Below are 20,884 nucleotides of genomic sequence, written 5' to 3'. Positions count from 1 at the left end.
GCTAAATGTAAAGTTCTATATGGGAGAAACCAAAACCTACAGCAGGGGACTACTCTATGGGAGGAACAAAATTGGAATGTGCAAAATTTGAAAAAGACTTGGGAGTAATGGTTTATCAAAGCCTTTCAGGTTCTAGGGACTGTGCTGTAGCAGTAAAAAAGTCAAGCAGGATGCAAGGATATATAGCTAATAGTATTGAGTATAAATCTAAGGGTGTTTTACTTATCTTATACAATATCTTTGTCCGACAACATTAAGTATTGGATGCAGTTCTGGGGACTGTACCACAAAAAAGATATAGAGGCACATAAAAAGGTTCAAATAAGGGCAACCAAATTTGTTCCAGGTACGAAAGATAAAAGCTTTAATACAGCTTGTTTAATGTGTGTGAGCTAAGATAGATGATATTGTTTCATGTAACTTGGCACAATTTTGATATCAGTACTTTTAATGGCAGGCGTAGATTTGAAGTAATGACCTCTAGATAGTGGTTTGTAAATGTTAGTAACTTGGAATTTCTGTATGTTGAAAATATTTTTTTGGTAAGTTATCATATCTTTGTACTGTGTTTGTCATGAGTTATAATAGTATAATAGTGATAATAAGAATTAATATATTTGAATGTAGGGTACGAGAGACATGCATACACATACATGCATGGTAACACAAATTGTAGATGAAAGAAACTTTTTTTCCTTGACCATCCTCTAGCTTTTCCCCAAACAGTTTACTGCAACAAAAGTAAACAAGCAAATGGTGGCACAGGAGGTCTCAGGAGTGCATTTGTTTAATTCTTGCTAATATTCTGACCAATGATTTGTTGTTAAGACCATTAAAAGCTTAATATTTTGCCAGACTAAACAAACTGACCCGATATTGTCTTCAAATGGATCCATGCCAAACAAAAGTAATTATTCTTCCTTTCAAAAAGCTTTTACCAACGAACTTTTGGTAGCATGCACTCTGGCACTGTCTTCCATTGCTTCCCCGACCCTGCCCTAAAACCTAGTATATGGCTGGACCTAACACACGTGATCCGGCCGGCCAATGGTGTAATTTCATCACTCAGTCAGATCACTCAGTCACTCAGTCACAGACATTCGCGTTTGTAGGGCTGGCCCCGCTGTTGCAGTCCAGCCAAAAACAGAAACGCTTTGTTTTAGATTCATTAGTAGATGATACACGACAACTATGCCGAATATGGAGTTTTGCAGCACCACCATTGTCTCTCTGGCCGTTCATTTAACAGGCACCCCCTCCCTGCAGTCTGATCTGAAACTACACCCCCCACCCATGACATAATGGACAATATAGTCTATCTGGGCATTCATAAAAATATTCATTCGCCACTCAGAAATTGTATTCCGTCATAGCAACAGGATAAACCTGACAATAACCCTAAGATATGCCAATACAACAGTGAAAACGCTGCTCACTGAATAACGAAATAAACAAGACAAAGTTTTCAAAAATTATACCATGTCATTCTACAGTCAATATCTGAGACTAAATATTGAATAGATATACAACATTAGCATTGGTTTTACGCGTAGAGATGTAGAGACTGAGTGGTCATATATTGTCTTGGACAATCCGTTCGTGAAATACGTGCATTCGTGACGCCTGGGTACCTTCCAAAATAGCTGTGCGTAATACTACAGGTGTTGTTTACGGCGTTTCTGCCCTTTTTAGTACAGTCTGTCTTGATTGACAGTTCATTTAATCAGTAGGTGAGAGTATAAGCTTTGTAACGATGTATAACATGTCTAATTTTGCTTTTGGAATAGCGTTTTCTATATCAGCGTAAGCAAAAGTTTTCTCCTCATCGCATTCACTCTCTGGTAGCAGTAAAAGACAATGCACCTGACGAAACATTGTGAACGATTTTTCGTAATTTCTCAGAAAATACTATTATTATTGAGGACTTCTGAGCATAGCTAAGCCATTTGTTTGCTGATAGACCTAGCTGACATCGTTTTCTGGAGTAAGACAGAAAATCATTAATTTACTGTCTCTGTCTCTATGTACTGAACACAGATATGATTTCATCATTGCTATGCAAGTATTACTGCTAAAAATATTTCGTTTATATACGTTATTCTTGAAATTGAGTGTCTTCAAATAGATTTGTGGTATTTTATAATCTCATAAAAAACATGTTTTCAACATACAAAAATGCCAAGTTACTCACACATACAAGACATACACTGTCTCTAACTCATTCATTCAAACTGGCAAAATCTAGGCCTGCCATTAAAAGTATTGATATCTGTTACGGCCACAACAACAAAACAGTTGGTTCAACCTTGTGACCAGCAACATATAAAGAGGATGCCACACCCGAGGATTAGTTTCAAAGCAAAAGGATTTTATTTACAGAAGTTGCCATAAATTTACCAAAACTATGGGAGTCTGGAGACCTGGCCAAACAGAACAAAAAGATGGGGAAGTCTGGGGCAACCACAAAATGGGCCGTCGAACCCAGAACTCCCCCCCCCAAACTATCAAAACAGTGTATAACTGAACTAACAAATAACGCTCTGAAAACTGACCTACCAGACCTCCATCCTCAAAAGGAAATAAACACAAAATAAGGAGCAACAACGCTAAGGCGGTCAGGAAGGCTGTTTCCTCCGGGAGAGAGAGCTCCTTCTCCTCCAGCCTCCCTTATATAAGGGGCAGGGACACCTGCTAATTTGCCAGATCAGGAGCACCTGGGAGAAGAAAATAGAGAGGAGAGAGAGAAGAACACAAAAGGGGGTGGAGCGCGTAACAATATCAAAATGATGCCAATTTACTGTACTACAAACAATATAGGCTATCTTGCCTCACCGAAATTAAATAAGCTGTATTCCAAAGCAACGCTAAGAAGGAGAAAAGGCAAAAACCCCTTAGTTTGGGGCTTTATTGTGTGGACATGTGAAGTTGTTTATGAATTCTGTCTGTTGAAATGGGGTGAGAATGTATAGAATTTAATGTTTTTAAGGGCTGAGTGTCTGTGGCTGTTGTGGTTATTTCTGTGGGGAACCCTGAAAAGTGCCAAACTCTCGGTGCTGTATAGGTATGGGGCATGCCACCCCGCCAAGGCGTAACTTGGCGGGATGGCATATCTTCTTCTTCTTCCTGTCGCCTATCCCACAAACAAAATGTCTCCCCCATTTTACATTTTACCGACACCAGCCAATCCTTCACCTGCACAAGCCAATCAAAATCTCGCATACACACGCAAAATACCCATATCTTTTTAGTCTGAAATATTTCCAGTCTTAACAGCTAGTGGCCTAGTGGTCAATGTTACAATCTATAGACCAAGGGGCATTGTGCAATAGCTGGAACACGCTGTCATATGAGCCGGTCGAGAGCATCCCTAACATGCTCAATGGGTGACATGTCTGGTGAGTATGCAGGCCATGGAAGAACTGGGAGAACATGGAAGAAGTGGCTATCGAAGTTGAGCTCTTGCCTTCTCACGTCAATTGTGATGCCGAACTGCAGACAAATCAAGACCCCGGTGAGGACGTTGAGCATGCAGATGAGCTTCCCTGAGGCAATTTTGGACAGTTTGTGCAGAAATTCTGCGGTTGTGTAAACCAACCTTTTCATCAGCTGCCCGTGTGGCTGGCCTCAGACAATCCCGCAGGTGAAGAAGTCGGACGTGGCGGTCCTGGGCTGGTCTGCGGTTGTGAGACCTGTTGGACGAACTTCCAAAATCTCTGAAACGACGCTGGAGGTGGCTTATGGTGAAGAAATGAACACCCATTACTCTGGCAACAGCGCTGCAGAACATTCCTGCAGTCAGCATGCCAGTTGCATGATCTCTTAACTCTTGAGGCATCTGTGACATGGTGTTGAACAACAAAGAACTCAACATTTTAGGGTGGCCTTTTATTAATTCCATCATAAGGAACACCTGTGTAGTGATCATGGCTTTTAATCAGCATCTTGATATGCCAAACTTGTGCAGGAGGTGGATTATCTTGACAAAGGTGAAATGCTAGCTAACAGTGATATAGACAAATTTGTGGGAAAAATTTGAGAGAAATAAGATCTTTGTGCACATACAACAAATCTTTGAGGTTTTATTTAAATGCATTGAAAATGGCTGCAAAAAAAAAGTATAGCGTTTATATTTTTGTACAGTATGATAAGTAAATTTAAGTAAATTTGGCAAAAACTACACTGGCCACGGTTTTCATAATTGCATTTTCTGAAAATTAAAATGTCTTTCTTAGCTGTATTCAGTAGTGCCCAGTTAAATTTTGTTTTGGTATTTTCATAGGATATATTGACAATACTGGGAACTGCGATCCTATCCCAAAGAATGATATTGCCTCCCTAGTTGCTCTCGAACGAAACTGCCCCTGCGAGTGGCAACCAGGTTCTCTCACAACCTGCGTCTTTGTGCACCACGGTGGTACAGTATAGCGCTCATTGTATTGTGATGGGAAGCTGACTGTTGTAGCATCCAAAATGCCAAGTTGTGAATCTTACATCAGACAAGTAATGAATAATATATATTTATATAGTAGCTTTGTGGTATATTATAGCAGTGCATAAGCTACCTAGATTGCTAGCGATGTGATTTGTCTTATGTGGGCTAGCTGTGTGTGGTGTTGTTCGATTTAACTAACTGTAAACTAACGTTAGCTTAGCTGGCTCTGTGGTAGAGCCATGCGCATACCAACAATTTCAGCCATTTCTTCACTGTAACACTGACTTGGAACCGGTTGCGCATTTTATTTGGGAGAAAAAGATGGTCGTGCTAGTGGCTCAGGAGCATTGTCACATTGAGCCTTTTATCCCCCCGTATCTGATGTTTGAGACAGACATAAACACAACACTGCTTACAGACCGTAAAATGTATTTGAAATGACATTCATAGTCAGTGTAATTTTTGGATAAAAAGCAATACTTTTGCTCTACATCTTTCTGTAAGCTCTGTGGATGTCTTATTTAAAAAAGAAATTATAATAAGGTTAGATATAGCACCTCTAATTGCACACAAAAACTGTATTGTGCAATTTGGGGGAAAAGTGGCACTTGATAAGAGATCTCCTGACTGGTGTGTGTGCCTGATGGCATTTTGAAGGGGTAGCTCCCCATCTATTTCATTAAAATATTTTATTTATTTATTTATTTATTTATTTTTGTCTTGATACTGTCAGTTTCTGGGATGGACTCTTCGGGAAACATCTGCCCACTCACTTCTCCATCAGTGAGCTGCCTTGCCCTTGCGTGCATTTTGTTCTTTTTTTCTTTTTTGTTCTCGTTGGCTATTTGTTTGTGTGCGTTTCGATTCCACGAAAACCACTGAATGGAAAGTAGAAGCAAGGCGCAACACTGGGCCAAGAGGCCTGTAGGCAGTGCTGGTCCAGTCCTACATGAACATTGTGATCTCAGCCGGTATGGGGTGGGGGGACTGCCTTGGTAGACCGCATTTTGTTTCCGTTTTTCTTTTTTTTGCTTGGTTTATACCTTTATGCCACACAACATGCAGTAGGTTAGGGTGCTTTAGCCATTAGAGTTTAGCTTTAGTCATAGGTCTAGCTTTTAGGTTATAGCTGGGCAGCTAGGTGGCTGGCCAGGTTTACTTGGCACCTGTAGATTTATTGCTCATAACAATAGTCAGAATGTAACATACAGTTGGATCTTGAAATAATTTATTTCCATGATAAACATCAAGCTATTTAGTACCAAGTAAATCCAAGAAATCTTGAAATAGCAATATTGAAGTGTCTGGAATTTTTAAATGGAGAATGTGTAGGAACCCTGATGTGTGCTTATGTGTGTGTTTCAGGTTCTTCTCTCCAGGTCTCTTAGAGACACCAGCAGCAGGCTGGCTGAACTTGGCTGGCTCCATAACAAAGTGAGGAAGTACACAGACGCTCGTAGTTTGGACCGAGCCTTTGGCCTTGTGGGCCAGGTGAGACCCTCCTCTTTGCAGCCTGAGTCTCTTGGGATTTGAGATGATTGAAAGGCTCACATTGAGTCATGCAGTGTTTGTGTTCAGTGTGTAAGAATTGCTTCTCTCCGCAGAGTTTCTGTGCTTCACTTCACCAGGAGCTGAAGGAGTACTACAGACTGCTATCAGTGCTGCACTCACAGGTATGGTCTGTCAAGCCATAACACTGTTCTCTCTTTCTCCCTTTGTGTGTTCTCATTAAAAATGCACAATGAGGACAACCTTGTATGCACATTTTCCTAATAGTTCAATTAGACTTACAAATAGCACATGGGAACCCATCTGGGATTTGACATAATGTTCCTCAGGTGCTGTGTGTGTGTGTTTTTGCCTCAGCTGCAGGTTGAAGATGATCAAGGGCTGAATCTAGGAGCAGAGAGCAACCTGACCCTACGCCGCCTCCTGGTCTGGACCTATGACCCCAAAGTCAGACTCAAAACCCTGGCGGCCCTTGTGGACTTCTGCCAAGGTTAGTACAGACCACCGAACAATGTGAATCCGGGAGGAGTTGCTATACCAACAGGCCTTAATAATTATAATAATTACAATTTATTACATATATATGTTTTTCAAAGCGCTTTACAGTGGCTGGCTGTGGCTTGGGTTTGTCTAGATAAGTTAGGGTGAGCTATCCTACTAGAAGGTGCAACGGCACCGGTCTTTCACTGAAATTTTAACCCTGGTCGCAGTTACTGCAGTGAGGCCGCCAGTATGAGACCCTTCTTTCTGTTCAAGTGGAAAGATGTTTTGGGATGTCTCAGTGTGTGGCTGCTTGTCTCTCTCACAGGGCGGAAAGGAGGTGAGCTGGCCTCAGCCGTGCATGCTTATGGGAAAACGGGGGACCCCTATATGCGGGCGCTGGTGCAGCACATCCTGGGCCTGGTGTCCCACCCCATCCTCAACTTCCTGTATCGCTGGATCTATGATGGTGAGCTGGAGGACACTTACCATGAGGTGAGTGCCCAGTCAGGAACAGGTCCTCTGAAATGAACACTGATTAGTCCAATTGCAGATAAACAGACAGTCCTCCAGTCATAAATGAACACATCTGCTCTGTCCAATCAAAGATAAATGTGCTCTGTTCCATCCAGTCAGAACTGGAGGAGAAATTTGATCAGAAATAAACATAATCTGTTCTGGCCAATCGGGACATGCTATTTCCCGTGTTTGCCTTTATTGTTACGCACTAACATTAGCTGTTTATTATAATCTGATTCTGGGTACATTTTGGTTGTATTTTGTTCGGAGATATGAGTAAAATATTTCCTAGTGCAAGGGTTCCTTCAGTCATTGATATTTAATAAAAGGTAGTTAAGTCCGTTGGTTGTAACCTGAGTGATCCACACCAGGTAGTTATTTTACGTGTTATTTATTCAACGATTAACATTAGATAGTTAAAAGTGCCTTTTTATTTATTTATTTTCCTTTCTGGTTTCTGCTGCTAGCTGTCCGGAGGCACCTGCGCATTTTTAAGTTGTGGTCTCTGTGTTTCCATCTCGGCAGTAAGTTATTCTAGACATAGGTTTTAGACAGTTTTAGACAGTTTTTAGAAACTGTAGAAATACTTGAGGCCTGGGAAGCAAGGTAATACAATACCAATATATAAGAAAGGGAACCACACTGATCCAGGAAACTACAGGCCTGTCAATTTAACTTGCATCACATGTGAAATACTGGATGCTATCATTAGAGACAAGTTAGAAGTGTTTCTTGAAAATAACAACATCCTAAGGGATAGTCTGCATGGTTTTTGCAAGGGAAGGTCATGCCTGACAAACCTGCTGGTATTCTTTGAAGAAGCTAACAAGTCTTTTGGTTATAATGAGGCTCATGATATTTTGTAGATTTCCAAAAGGCATTTGATAACGTACCACATGGGAGGCTTGTTAGCAAAATGAAGACAATAGGAATTAGAGGAGGTGTTTCAGAGTGGATTTGGAACTGGCTACAGGGTAGAACCATAGACTCTTTAAGAATATGGACAAAGCCACTGTGACGTCACCGATTGACTCTCTGTGGGTCTGGAAAAAACGTATTGAAGCCTAGGAAGTGATTGACAGTCCGGAGTGGAAAAGCCATTAACCTGCAAGCTTACTTCACTTATCCATCACCCTAAAGTGATTGCTGAACGAACTTGAGGTAATCTGGCTGTCTGCCGTTATGTTTTATAATATATTATCAAATGTTTATGGAGTTTAATTTCCATCCATGACTCTACTGTTATTTCATTGCGTCATATGTATGAAATTAACAATTTAATTATGTTCAGTTATCTTCAATTTATGTTTCTTAGCTAAACATCAGCGAGTATGCTTAGCTAGCATACCAGCTTGACAGAGCTAGGTAGGCTAGCCATGGTTAGCTCATGCATTAGCGATAAATGTCCCATAGAACTGCTGTTCACCTAGCAAGTTCTCACCGAAGGTTTTCGCCCCAGTCAGTTAGTCTAATGAGCCAATAACTGTTACACCACCACCGTTTGTGGTGTTCACTCGCTGGGAGACACTAGCTAACCTTTCGCAAGTCACGTTAACCAAGTAGAAATTAACATCGTCAGCGGTGATTAACAAATCTACCAAGTATTTTAATCATGATTTTGCAGGCTTGAATTTCAAATTATTTGCATTTTCTTGTAGACCATTAAGAGCAAAGGAGAAGAGCCAACATCCTAATTGTGAATTTGTCTGTACGCACAGTTTACAGCAAAGTATTAGTTTTTTTTATGTGAAAGAAAACCGACGTGTGCCCCAGTAACGGATGCTGAGCTGAAAAATGAGCAGGCAGAAAATCCCTTAAACGTATCAACGTTATTATTGGTAATCTCTGAAAATGTTCATGGCAAAGATCTGGAATACGCAGATTTTGTTATTTGAACAAGCGCAGGTTAGATAGCCTTTTTGAGTTTATAATTACTGTAATAAATACACCTGTATTTACAATAATATCAGCATGATAATTATTGTTTGTTAATTAACTTTTAGATTCAGTGTGACTCTTGTAAAAGATGGCTCCATCAATTATGCCTAGGCATGAGTACACCACTCCTCAACAAGGTGAAGATGAAAGTGTTGTCTCTGTTGCTGATGTCCATTTGTAACTAAGTCAATAAAAAACATATTTAAACAAATAAAATCCTATATTTTCCTTTGGACAACTGTCACACAGACCAGAAAATTGTCAGACTTTGAAAATCAAAAATGTTGATACACTTTTTTTTTTTACATAAAACATTTTTATCTATTTTTCAGAAAACCAAAGGATTTCCACAACCAGTGTGATGTGCTGGTTCCTCTGTTGATGTTGTGTCTATCTGCTGTTTGTCTGCTGTGTGTTTTTAAAAAATTCCCAAACCTTTTTACAAGAGGTGTTTTGTCTGTTGACGAACTTTATAGTTCAGAAATGTATATACATTTTAGTCAAGTGTGTTATTCCCGTTTTTCATAAAACCAAGGGCTGTGCAACGTGTCAGTATTCTGTGAGCAATCCAGTAGTAATTTGGGGTGTCTAGGTCATGTGACCAAAAAGCTATTGAAATTCCTAACTTTGAAATATTCATATAAAATTGCATGAGATGAAAATGGACAAAGCAAAGGCTGTGCAACCTGTGTACATTGTTTGTGAACAATTAAAAAGTGGTTTGAAGTTTCTAGATCCTTTTGTCTAGGAGCTATTGAAATTGTAAGTTAAAATCTCAAACTAAATTTGTTTAAAATATTCAAACACTGATATGAATAAACCAATGGCTGTGCAACATTCCTGCACACGTTGCAGTTTAAAATTGTTTTGACGTTTATAGTTCATGTGGTTGAAGAGGTATTGACTTTTGACATTTGTAATCTGTAATTTGCTGACGGTCCCTAAACCATTTGCATTGACTGAGCGGCCGGTTATGAAGATCGTTGCATTGCGGCTCTAAACCCTGGGTTGAAGTAGGGTAGAGTCAGGGAAATTGGCTGTCAGAGTCAGCGAAATTGAATATCTTACTGGAATATCCAACTTGAAACCAACTTCACCACGGTCTCCGTGTCCATACATCTGTATCGGTGGTTGTAGCTGTGTGTCCTTAGCTCCTACTGATGCGTGCAAGATAGCATCCATACATGCTAACTAGGTTAACTAAAGTGTGTGATCCGTGCGCACTAACTAGGTTAGCTAAAGTAGGTGAAACCCGAACATGTTAGGGTGAGGTAAAGTAACGTTAGGCGATGAAGCTGTGCTTAAAAATGTCATGCCGTACCACCTGTGGAACTCGCAGTGATCAGGAAGTGACGCAAACTGTACCTCATTGGTCCACAGAAACATTACCCAAATGACACAATAATTCATGAATTTCGCCCATGGACGGACATAAGATGAAGAAAATGCGCACATTGTGTTTATATGTTCTTGTGGGAAAATTTATTTGAATTTGTATTTTGACCACATTTGTACCATAGACTTGCATGGAAACAGGATATGGAAATGGAATACTGGAGCCAACCGCAGTTGCGGTATTGGGCAATGTCTCTCGACAAGACCCGGAAGCGAGCTTCAAAAACGAAGCCTGGTTTTGGCCGCTTGTGTAGAACACAGAGTAGTTGTAGGAGGGATATCATCAGAGCAGGGAACTGTGGGCAGTGGAGTCCCACAAGGATCGGTGCTGGGACCACTGCTCTTCCTCATTTATATCAATGACCTTGACAGGGACATAGAAAGTACATTAGTCAAATTTGCATAGTGAAATCTGTATATCTGCAAATCTGTATAGTGAAATTCAGTATAGACAAATTCAGTATAGACATGTAAAGTTCTGCATGGGGGAAATGAAAACATTATCAGGATTACTTTATGGGAGTGCTAACAAAATTGGAATGTGCTCAATTTGAAAAAGAATTGGGAGTAATGCTTGATCAAAGCCTTTCAGATTCTATGCACTGTGCTGTAGTAGCAAAAGATGCCAACAGGATCCTGGGATATATAGCCAAAAGTATTGATTATAAATCCAAGGAAGTTATACTTACACATTTGTTAGACAGACCACACTTGGAGGATTGTGTATAGTTCTGGGGACTGTACTACAAGAAAAATATTGAGGATCTGGAAAAGGTTCGAAGAGCAACCAAATTGATTCCTGGTATGAAAGATTAAAGCTATGAGGAAAGACATAAGATGGTTAATCACTTCCAACTTAGTAAAAGGAGACTCGGGTGATTGATTGAGGCTTTTAAATTCATAAAGGGGATCAACAAATTGAACTCGAAAAGATTGTTCAAATTGAGTGTTGTTAGTGGAAACGAGGGGACGTAAATGGAAATTAGGAAAAGGGATTTTAACTCTAAATTGTGTGTGTGTGCGTGCGCATGCACATGTGCCCTTCGTCTCTGGACAAAGGAGAGGCAAATGAGCTATAGGCCTACGTGTAACTAGGCGTTTAGCTCATGAGTTTCTGGAAGAAAAGAGATCTTGCATGTGGTTGCACTATGTGGCTGTAGGTGAATCAATGCACATCATAGTGTTACAGTTTCTAGTCCTAAAACCCAGAAGTTTTCATTTTTGAGCCATGGGTTCCCTCGTCAGATTCAAATGCTTTTTTCCCCATAGGGATTCATCCATCCAAGTTTCTATACGAGCCCGCTTGCTCATGACAACCATTGTAGTTTCAATATAGCAATTTGTTAGCAACTTACTTTTATATAAGTAAGGGCTTCGAAATTCACCATTGAGAATGGGTGTAATTTATCTCATAGAACAAACAGTGAAACTCTCTTTGGCTTTCGCTAGACCTTATTTTTATAGCAGAAAACGAAATTGAAATCTCTCTGGGGAAAAAAGCATTGGAAATCTGCTGAGGAAACCCGTGGCAGACGGAACTTTCGGGTTGGCTTTTAAAAACACGTAATCACTGTAACACTCTTACACAACGAAAAACTCATTCAAATGATCAGAAAAACAGAAAAGATGAATGGAAACATATTGAACATTAAACTCAGTTAAGACTGAGATAGCTGTATAGCTATTGCCTGGGATGTTAGTCAACTTGGGTAGCAGCCTTCAGTAGTCACTGTGAGGCCTTTGGGAGAACGCATTTGGGGAGTGGTAGCTGTCGAGGTTTCCAGTGCAGAGGGAAGCTGGAGTTCTTTGCCATATGCAGGGCAATGTCTCATCCAGTCAGTCAACTGAACATGTCCCTTTTTCTGGTTGGAGAAGTTTGTTCCTTGGAAACGAAGGCTCACGCCGTGTTGGCAGCGTGGAACAAAGGGACCAGGAGGTGATGCATTGTACAGGTTCTCCACTGGGTCGCTTGTGTCTGTTCTTTGTCCTGGGATGGTTAACTTGAGTTCATGAAGTGATTTCTGGTCGTCTTTACACTCCACTTAAAGAAAGTGTTTGTGTTTAAGCAGCTTCTAACTTTAAATGTTGGGTCTCGTTTAGTGGCACCGTGCCATGAGCGGCTGTGATAAGAGAAGTGAGGTGGGAGCTGCGTTCTTGTGGAATGTAGGGAAATGCAGTACCGTTGTCCCTACAGTATCATCAGCATAACCATGAAAAGAAATGTCAAGTCGAGGAATGACGTTTCCAAAATGTAACGTAAATAGAGAACAAAATTGGCCCCAGAATAGAGCCTTGAGGCAGTCCACAAGTCTAACAGCTTTTGAAGAAAGATTTCCAGTTGACACTGAAAAGTTGGATGTGAGCCACTCAAGTGCAGTCCCTGAGATCCATTGTTTTAGTCTATTTATTAACGTGGATTGATCAATGATGTTGAAAGCAGAACTGAGGTAACTTTACACTGGGCAGTGTCAGCGGCTCATAGTGACCTGCTTTGTTGGAATTCATATCACTCACAATGAAATTTGGTGTTTTTCAAGAGGTTTGCGCTATTCTCTAGTGTGGCGATTTTACATACCATAGTGTAAGCGTTCATAAGTGGCTAAGTCTTGTATTGTTCAATGCATGGATTTACCCTTAAGCCTGAACATAGCCAAAAATAAATGTTTCGTCTTAAAACATCGTAAGGGACAAATTCATATGCTTTATAATGGACAATTTTTTTTACAGAGGTTTTGGATAGGTTTTTGGACAACTAGATGTCTTAGATCCCTATACTGATGAAAGATAGTAATTCCCACGTGAAAATTATGCAAAAGTTTCACGTGCCAAAACTGCATATGTGTAGTTAAGTGTATGATTGTTATTATTTACAGCAAAGCTCAATTTAGACATTTTGTTTAGATTTGGAGATACATGGGGACACCAGGGTATACTTCTTACTTTTTCCTTCATTGATCTTTAGTAATTCTGAATATCACCCTCACATTTTGCACTCTCGTGGTCAACAAGTTTATGATCCAGGACATGTATAGTTTTACCCGTTACATATGCGTTAGCTCTGTGTTTTATTTCACACTGAAGAACAACTTCATTCTTAAATTTTCAACAAGATAATTGCATTTGTAGCTCTTTTTTTCCTACCTAAGTTAAGAATATAATCTAAGTTGATATTGTAAATTGTCCTGTGGAAATGGGGCTGGACATAGAACAATGGCGATTCCCTCTAATTTGACTCAATTGACTAAATGTAAAGGTATTAAAATATGTCATCTTAACATTTGTAATCTGTTTCTAAACTCGATCCAATTAAATGGCGAAAATGGCGAGCATTGTTGGGCTGAATGGCCTGTTCTCGTCATTATGTTATGTTAAAAAGTTTTTAACACAGACCAGTATTGATGTCCTCACCTTATCCAAGACTTGGTTATGACCTATTCTGGATAGTTTTTAATTTTTAATTTTATTTTATTTTTTTACAAATTTATCATTATGATATTATCCCTCCTGATAAAATTGGCAATGGAGGTGATGTAGCCTTATGTACGGTGGCTCTGAAGTGCAAAACGCAAAAACAAAAACTTTCGGCCCTGAAGTGCACATGCAACATACAAAAACAAAAAAGGAGTGGTCCTGAGGTGCAGATGCAACATACAAAAACAAAAACGTGCAGCCCTGAAGTGCAAAACACAAAAACAAAAAAAAAACGCAAAAACAAAAACTATTGGCCCTGAGGTGCAGAAGCAACATACAAAAACAAAAAGGAGTGGTCCTGAGGTGCAGATGCAACATACAAAAACAAAAACGTGCAGCCCTGAAGTGCAAAACACAAATACAAAAAGAAAATGCAAAAACAAAACTTTCAGCCCTGGAGTGCAAATGCAACATACAAAAACGAACGGCCCTGAGGTGCAAAACACAAACATACAAAAACAAAAACTAGTAGCCCCGAAGTGCAACAGTGCACTTTGGGGCTACTAGTTTTTGTTTTTGCATGTTGCATCTGCACCTCAGGGCTGCTAGTTTTTGTATGTTTGTGTTTTGCACCTCAGGGCCGTTCCTTTTTGTTTTTGTATGTTGCATTTGCACTCCAGGGCTGAAAGTTTTGTTTTTGCGTTTTTTTTGTTTTTGTGTTTTGCACTTCAGAGCCACCGTATGTGTTACTCAGAAATATTTGACTACAAGGATGTCTATTAAATCAACCACCGAGACTGTTGTAGCTGCACTGTATTTAATGTCTGCGCGCACGTTTAGTATCATTGTAAGTTATAAACCGTCCAATGAACAATCCGCTGGCTATATTACCTTGCTAACAAAAATACTAAAGAGCTCATCTGTGTTTTCAATAATTTTAATTACCTCTTATTTTTGCTTTTATCAGTCACTTATTCAAGATGCACTGCTGTAACACCTACACCGATGTTAGACTTTTTGCACTTTGATGCATAACCCTGTCTTGATCGGTAAAACCACTAGAGATAAAAAAAGACATAACAAGGCAGTCCCTTTCCCCAAAGGAGGGCTGAAATTGACACCCCAGGTTGATGATTATGGTATTTTATAAACCAATAACTGTCCACAACAAGTCAAACAACAAGGACAGGGATGGTATTGATATCGCTAAAATCTCCTTTTGATCTTAAAGCAATCGATCTGGTTTTGTATACAGGCTAGCGAAAGTCATTATTCATTATGAATTGAAAGCATTTTCAGGAGCATTTGAAAACGAGCATTTCTTTGTATGCAAATTGAATTTCAAACGAAAAGTTTTTTTTGGAAAAGAGCAACTTATTACCTTACAAACACTGAAAAAATTATCTCATTTTGACATTCCAGTTCTGAGTAATGGACCTAAAAGCAATCTACTACCTGAAAAAAAAAAAAGGACCCTCTCTATGATCTACCTATCGTAATTCTCCCTTTACGCATGTCTTATCAATTGTTGATCAAAGCTTTGTTTATCGACAAATACTTAATAATGATAAAGAGCACCATATTATTACGAATCATTTATGTAGTAATTTAGCAAACTATTATTGGACTTTTGTAGAAGTATTTCTGTGATACAGTAGTTCAGAGTTTCGGTTGATGCATTTGCTGCCGGCCAGAGGGAAATGCTTGCGGGGCTCTGACAGTAGGGGGCAGCAGAGTGTAACTTTTCCTCATAAGGACAGCTTCCATCATTCTACATTACATTACATTTATTTGGCAGACACTTTTATCCAAAGCAATGAACAATAAGTGTATAGCAAAGGTCATTGGAAAAACTACAAAACGCAGATCCGATAAGGGACAATGCTCATTTTGTTATTCAGAGCCATGAACACATTAAGTCCAGTTCACAGAGTGAACATTACTTTGACCTAACCTAACCTAGGAGTCATTACCAGCTACAACATCAAGACAACGATACAAGGCACAATAAGTCCTGGATGGAGGTATGAGTGGCACAGGAGGTACATGTGTAGCATGAGAGAGGGGAATTAAAGTGATAGAAATGATCCGCAGAGTGGTGATAGTTAGTTAGTCCAGGTATATAAATTTGTGTACTTTTTCACATTCCCAGACCATGTGTAGAAAAGTTCCTATCTGCTGTGGGAGACAGAAACTACAATATGGATTAGGAATAATTTTAGTAAGACATTTTTTTCTGAGGTGTCCAGTATGTCCTGTGACATATATTAAAATGGATCAATTGATGATTCGGGTTTTTTGAGGAGTTAAATATATTGTCCCACACTCAGAGGTGGGTAACCCGGCTTCAAAGAGTAGAAGTACTAACCATGTATTTGCTCCACCAGCATGCACTAAACCAGCTGATTACACTAATTAGTTCTCCTACCTGGCTGAAGAGTTGTGCTAATTAGAATCAGTTGGTTTAGTGCATGTCGGTGGAGAAATACATGGTTGGTACTTCTACTCTTTGAAGCCGGGTTACCCACCTCTGCCCACACTGCATCCCAATCAATTGTAGTTTCCCCTGAAGTCAAATCTCTTTCCCATTGTTTTACTATCGGCAGTTCTCCAGTAGACGCATCTGTTAGATAAGAATAAATTGCAGATACTAGGCCTCTCGGGGGGGTTAGAGATCCAATCAATGAATGGGCATGCCTCAAGACCTTTACCCCATGGAACTCCATAGCTTTTAAGGGCAGAACATAAACGTAAATACAAAAAAAAAGTATCTTGACACATCAAATTGAGAACGCAAGTCCTGGAATCTTAACATACCATTTACATTATATATATGATCAAGAGTATACCATTGTCCATCCATTCCACACCTACAAACGGTTTGTTTCCAGATAGTATGTGCCTATTGTTCCAGAGTGGAATGTGTGTATGCCACTTATTATTATAGTGTAAGTGTTTTTCCACACATCTAAAGTTAGACGGCGTATTGGTTATGATGGGGCCAAAGATTAGCATGCACTTATTTAGATTTAGACCTGAGAATACAATATCTTGTAATCTTTGTGCTCCAATTAATTTCTGTTCTGTTTCTCTCCATGGAACTGTAGATGCAGGGTCCATCCACACTTTAATGCAGCATAATTGGAAGGCCATATGGTACATTTTAAAATTAGGTAATGCAAGACCTCCATTACATTTAGTGCATTGCAGAGTACTATATTTCAACCTTGGCTGCTTACTATTCCAGATATATTTATGAATAATAGAGTCAAGTCTAGTCCAAAAAGTCATTGGTGGAGGCAGGGGTATCATTGTGCTAAGGAAGATAATTTGGGGCAGAACATTCATTTTAATGGCAGCAATCCTGGATTGCAATGATGCTGGGAGAGAAGACCATCTTTCAAGATCTTGTTGGACATTTTTTAGTGTTCTTTCATAGTTGTCTTTAACAACATTGTGTAATGAGGTGTGTATGTTAATCCCCAGATACGTAATTTGTGTTTGAACTGATATTGTACTTCACACTGATAGATTTTTTTTTTATTGTTTAGTAAAAGCAAATTAGATTTGTTCCAGTTTATTTTATAACCAGACAAACTGCCAAATTCGCTGAAGACTTTCTGAATAGCTGGCATGGATTTTTCAAGGGCAGAAATGTAAAGCAGGATGTCATCTGCAAACAGCGAGATTGAGTGATCACATGACTTAATTTTAATCGCACATATTTCATTTTGCCTTATTGTTTGGGCCAGTGGCTCAAGTGAGATGGCAAAAAGCATGGGTGATAGCGGGCATCCCTGCCTCGAACCTCGCTCAATGGTGAACGGCTTAGAGTGTAGTCCATTGGTTGAAACCATTGCAGTGGGATTTGCATATAAAACACGAACCATATTAATAAAATAACTATCAAGGCCAAAAATTACTATCCAATACCTGCCAAAGGTAGTCCCACTCTAACCTATCAAACGCCTTTTCCGCGTCGACTGATAGGACAGCAGCACGTGTTTGCGAGGTTTAGGTCTCATGTATGACATGCAACAGCCTGCGTACATTATCTGCTGCTAATCGTTTTGGAATAAAACCTGATTGATCAGGATGAACTAGTTTCCCAATGAAGCGCTCCAAACGCATAGCTAGGACTTTGGCGTGCAGTTTTATGTCATTGCCAAGAAGACTAATTGGACAATAATTAGAGCAATCAGAGTGGTCCTTTCCCTTTTTAGGCACTAGAGAAATTAAGGCAGTGTTGAGTTGATGATGAAAACTCCCCTTCTCCACTGCTGAGAGTATAGTTTGTAGAAGTATGGGCCCTAGAATATCGAAGTACTGTAGCAGGAGTTCCACAAGGATTCCATCCACCCTGGGTGTTTTGCCCTTTTTGACCCCTTTTAATGCTAATTTAAGTTCCTCAAGCGAGATTGGTTGACCGATTTCTTACGCTTCGCTGTTATCAAGGTTGGGCAGGTTCAGATTCTGTAAAAAGTTGTTACATTTGGTTATATCTAAATTGGAGTTCGATTTGTATAGCTCAGAAAAGAAAGATTGAACTCGATGCATTATAAATTCAGCTCTTCTTCTCAACAGGTCATTCAATTCGATTCTATTTGTCATTAAAAGGTTTTGAGTAGATTTAGAAAAAGAGGTTTTAAGCGCTTGCTCTAAAGATAAACATTGTTTTTCTAGATCATTAATTCTTCCCTCCCTAGATTTCTTCAAATGAGAGGCAAATGAGGATGTGAAGTCCCTGATAAAGCCTTTGGTTTCTTGCCAAACAAAAGAGGGGTCAGTAACTGAACCAGTATTGATAGATACAAAGTCTGTGAGTTTAGCTCTAAAATCTGAATTCTAATTCTAAATTCTACATTCTGAAGAATAGATGTGTTAAATTTCCATCATTTAGATTTTTCACCCATTGGACTACACTCGAGAACAGTTATAAGCAAATTATGATCTGATAGAGTAGCTGGTTCCAATGTAATTGATTTGAACAGAGTACTGACCTCACTAGAGCACAAAAAGTAGTCAATTCTGGAGTGTGTATGATGACGTGTTGAGAAGTCGTAATCCCTATTTGTGGGATTATGCAAATGCCAGATATCGGTAAAATTGAATGTTTCCACAAAAGTTCTGAACATGTCTGATGCCTGTTTTTGCACATTAGTGTAACTACCCCTGCATCTATCTAGGTTCAGGTCAAAAACTGAATTCATATCCCCACCAATGACAAAGGAGTATTGTGTAAGTGTTAAGAGTTCACTGGTTAGATGAGGGAAAAATTTTGGATCACATACAGCTGGTGCATAAACAGAGACAAAGGCAATTTTCCTGCTTCCAGTAGTGACACATATAGGATGGTCTCCCTGTTTGATCTTTACTGATTTTATCAATTGTGTAAGAGCATTTACGGGATATTAAAATAATAGAACCTTTCGTTTTAGTGTTATCACTTGAGGAAGAAGCAATCCTATAATATTTATTCTGCAAGTGTTGGACATCTATTTGCATCTAAGTGTGATTCTTGTATGAGAGCAATATCAATTTTTTTTAATGTAAATAGTCCAGGAATTTGGTTCTCTTGTTTGGTCCATTAAGCCCTCTAATGTTAACAGATAGAACAGAGAGCTTAACCATTATCAAACTGTAGATGTATACTTAAGCTGGAACCATTACCACATTTACTAGAACAACCATTATGTTACAAGAGTGTTGTGAATAAAGTAAGGTGTGATAAAAATATAAAACAAATAAACCCCCCCCTCCATAATTTTGAGACCGCAGAACCCATCCCTTGTTTTCAGGATACGTGACAACACCATACGCAGCTCGCGCTGATACTACAACTCTTCCCCCCCTCCCTTTTCAAAATTTTTGAGACGTTCCAGACAAGGTACACCGCAATTGGGAATGACATTCTATGAAAGTGTCTGAAGGCTGACACCCACATCCATGTATTAATGTAGTAAAGTCTATGGTACTACCACAAAGTTTAGCACCAGTGATAATCAGAAAGATTGTAACAGCGAGTCGATTTCGAGAAGGATTTTCTTCAAATTATACAATCCAGTGTCTCCAATGCAGCTGTAGTGAAAGTTGGAACGCCCCCCCCAACATAAAACAGGTTTCCTAAATATGACTCAGGCTCACCATCTATATGCGTTAGTTTAGCCTACTACAAACCGGCAGAGTCAAATAAACACACAAAACAAAAAATGACTATATCCTCAAAGTATTACAGAGACATAAATAAATAACTTCAATAATCACGTTATAGTAACAACAGTTATCTGATTAAACAGAGGCAAAAGTCTTTAACCAGGTTCTATACATTTCACGTTATGTGAAGTCTCATCAGACTGGATGGCAGCTCAAACGTTGCAATCAAATTAAATAAAACTCACCTGGTTCCATGAAAGGGAAAATAAGCAAAAGATATTACGTTACCAGTACAGGCTGTATAGATATCCATGGGCCCTGCAAAACAAAATTGTCAGCTGAACAGAAACAGTCACTGAGCACGAGTCCAACTATAGGAACTTAGAGTCTGCCATTTGTGTAGTGATGAGACGTGGGTACATCTTAGTTAGGTGTCCATGGGCTGTTGCTGCGGTGCAGGCTCCGTGTGAGGAAAGTCAAGTCTGCGTCTGGGGGCCTTGATGCTTGAGTTACCCAGCTGATGGCAAAAATCCTCGGCTTTCCGTTGTGGTGCACTCATAGAATGGCAGGATAGATGAGCAAATTTTGGATTCCCTTGGCATAAAGCTCTCTCTGTGCGTCTATGAAAGCCTGGCGTCGCTGGATGGTGAATGAACTGTAGTCTGCTTTGAAGCGTAGCTGTCTACCAGTGTCCTGGATAGTCCCGTCTCTGTGTTTCTCAGGCTCCCTTAAGGATTGCTTGGCGATCTTCGTACCTCAAGCATCTGAAAATCATGGTGCGCGTGTTACCTGCCATATATTCTGTAAGCTCTATCGATCTCGATTGATACGATACATACATTGTTGCATCGGGACCTATCCTCCATCTCAGCGACTTTTTCTTGAAGTTTGAGTTGGTCATAGATGCAGGAGTTAACTGATTTTTTCATTTCTTGAGTTTCTCCCTGGGTCACGTACAGTGTTGCCTTGAGTTTCAAGTTCTGCCCGAATGTGCCGTAGTGCGTCGTTGATTTCAGCCAGGGCCCTTCTTACCGCGTTGTGGACGAC

The 20,884-nt window shown here is 39.7% G+C and overlaps 1 protein-coding gene and 1 long non-coding RNA gene across 4 annotated transcripts in view; both read left to right on the top strand.

Moving 5' to 3' along the window:
- tubgcp3 (tubulin, gamma complex associated protein 3) overlaps positions 1 to 20,884 on the top strand; it is a 191,645-nt gene that overhangs the window by 48,169 nt on the left and 122,592 nt on the right. For 2 of the 3 annotated variants that reach the window (XR_004764538.1, XM_035411092.1), the window contains exons 8-11: positions 5,798 to 5,923; positions 6,037 to 6,105; positions 6,299 to 6,431; positions 6,750 to 6,916. Coding sequence is in view for 2 of the 3 variants with exons in the window: in XM_035411092.1 (XP_035266983.1) it covers positions 5,798 to 5,923; positions 6,037 to 6,105; positions 6,299 to 6,431; positions 6,750 to 6,916 (495 nt within the window). In the remaining variant the exon portion in view is untranslated. The remainder of the gene's footprint in view (positions 1 to 5,797; positions 5,924 to 6,036; positions 6,106 to 6,298; positions 6,432 to 6,749; positions 6,917 to 20,884) is intronic. The other variant, XM_035411093.1, reaches the window with a different exon arrangement.
- Positions 7,706 to 9,743, top strand: LOC118223969. The gene is made up of 2 exons (XR_004764539.1): positions 7,706 to 9,015; positions 9,211 to 9,743. It is a non-coding gene; the product is annotated as an uncharacterized LOC118223969 (long non-coding RNA).

This window comes from Anguilla anguilla, chromosome 3 (assembly GCF_013347855.1).
Source record: "Anguilla anguilla isolate fAngAng1 chromosome 3, fAngAng1.pri, whole genome shotgun sequence".
NCBI lineage: Eukaryota > Metazoa > Chordata > Actinopteri > Anguilliformes > Anguillidae > Anguilla > Anguilla anguilla.
This window is presented reverse-complemented; position numbering and strand designations above follow the sequence as displayed.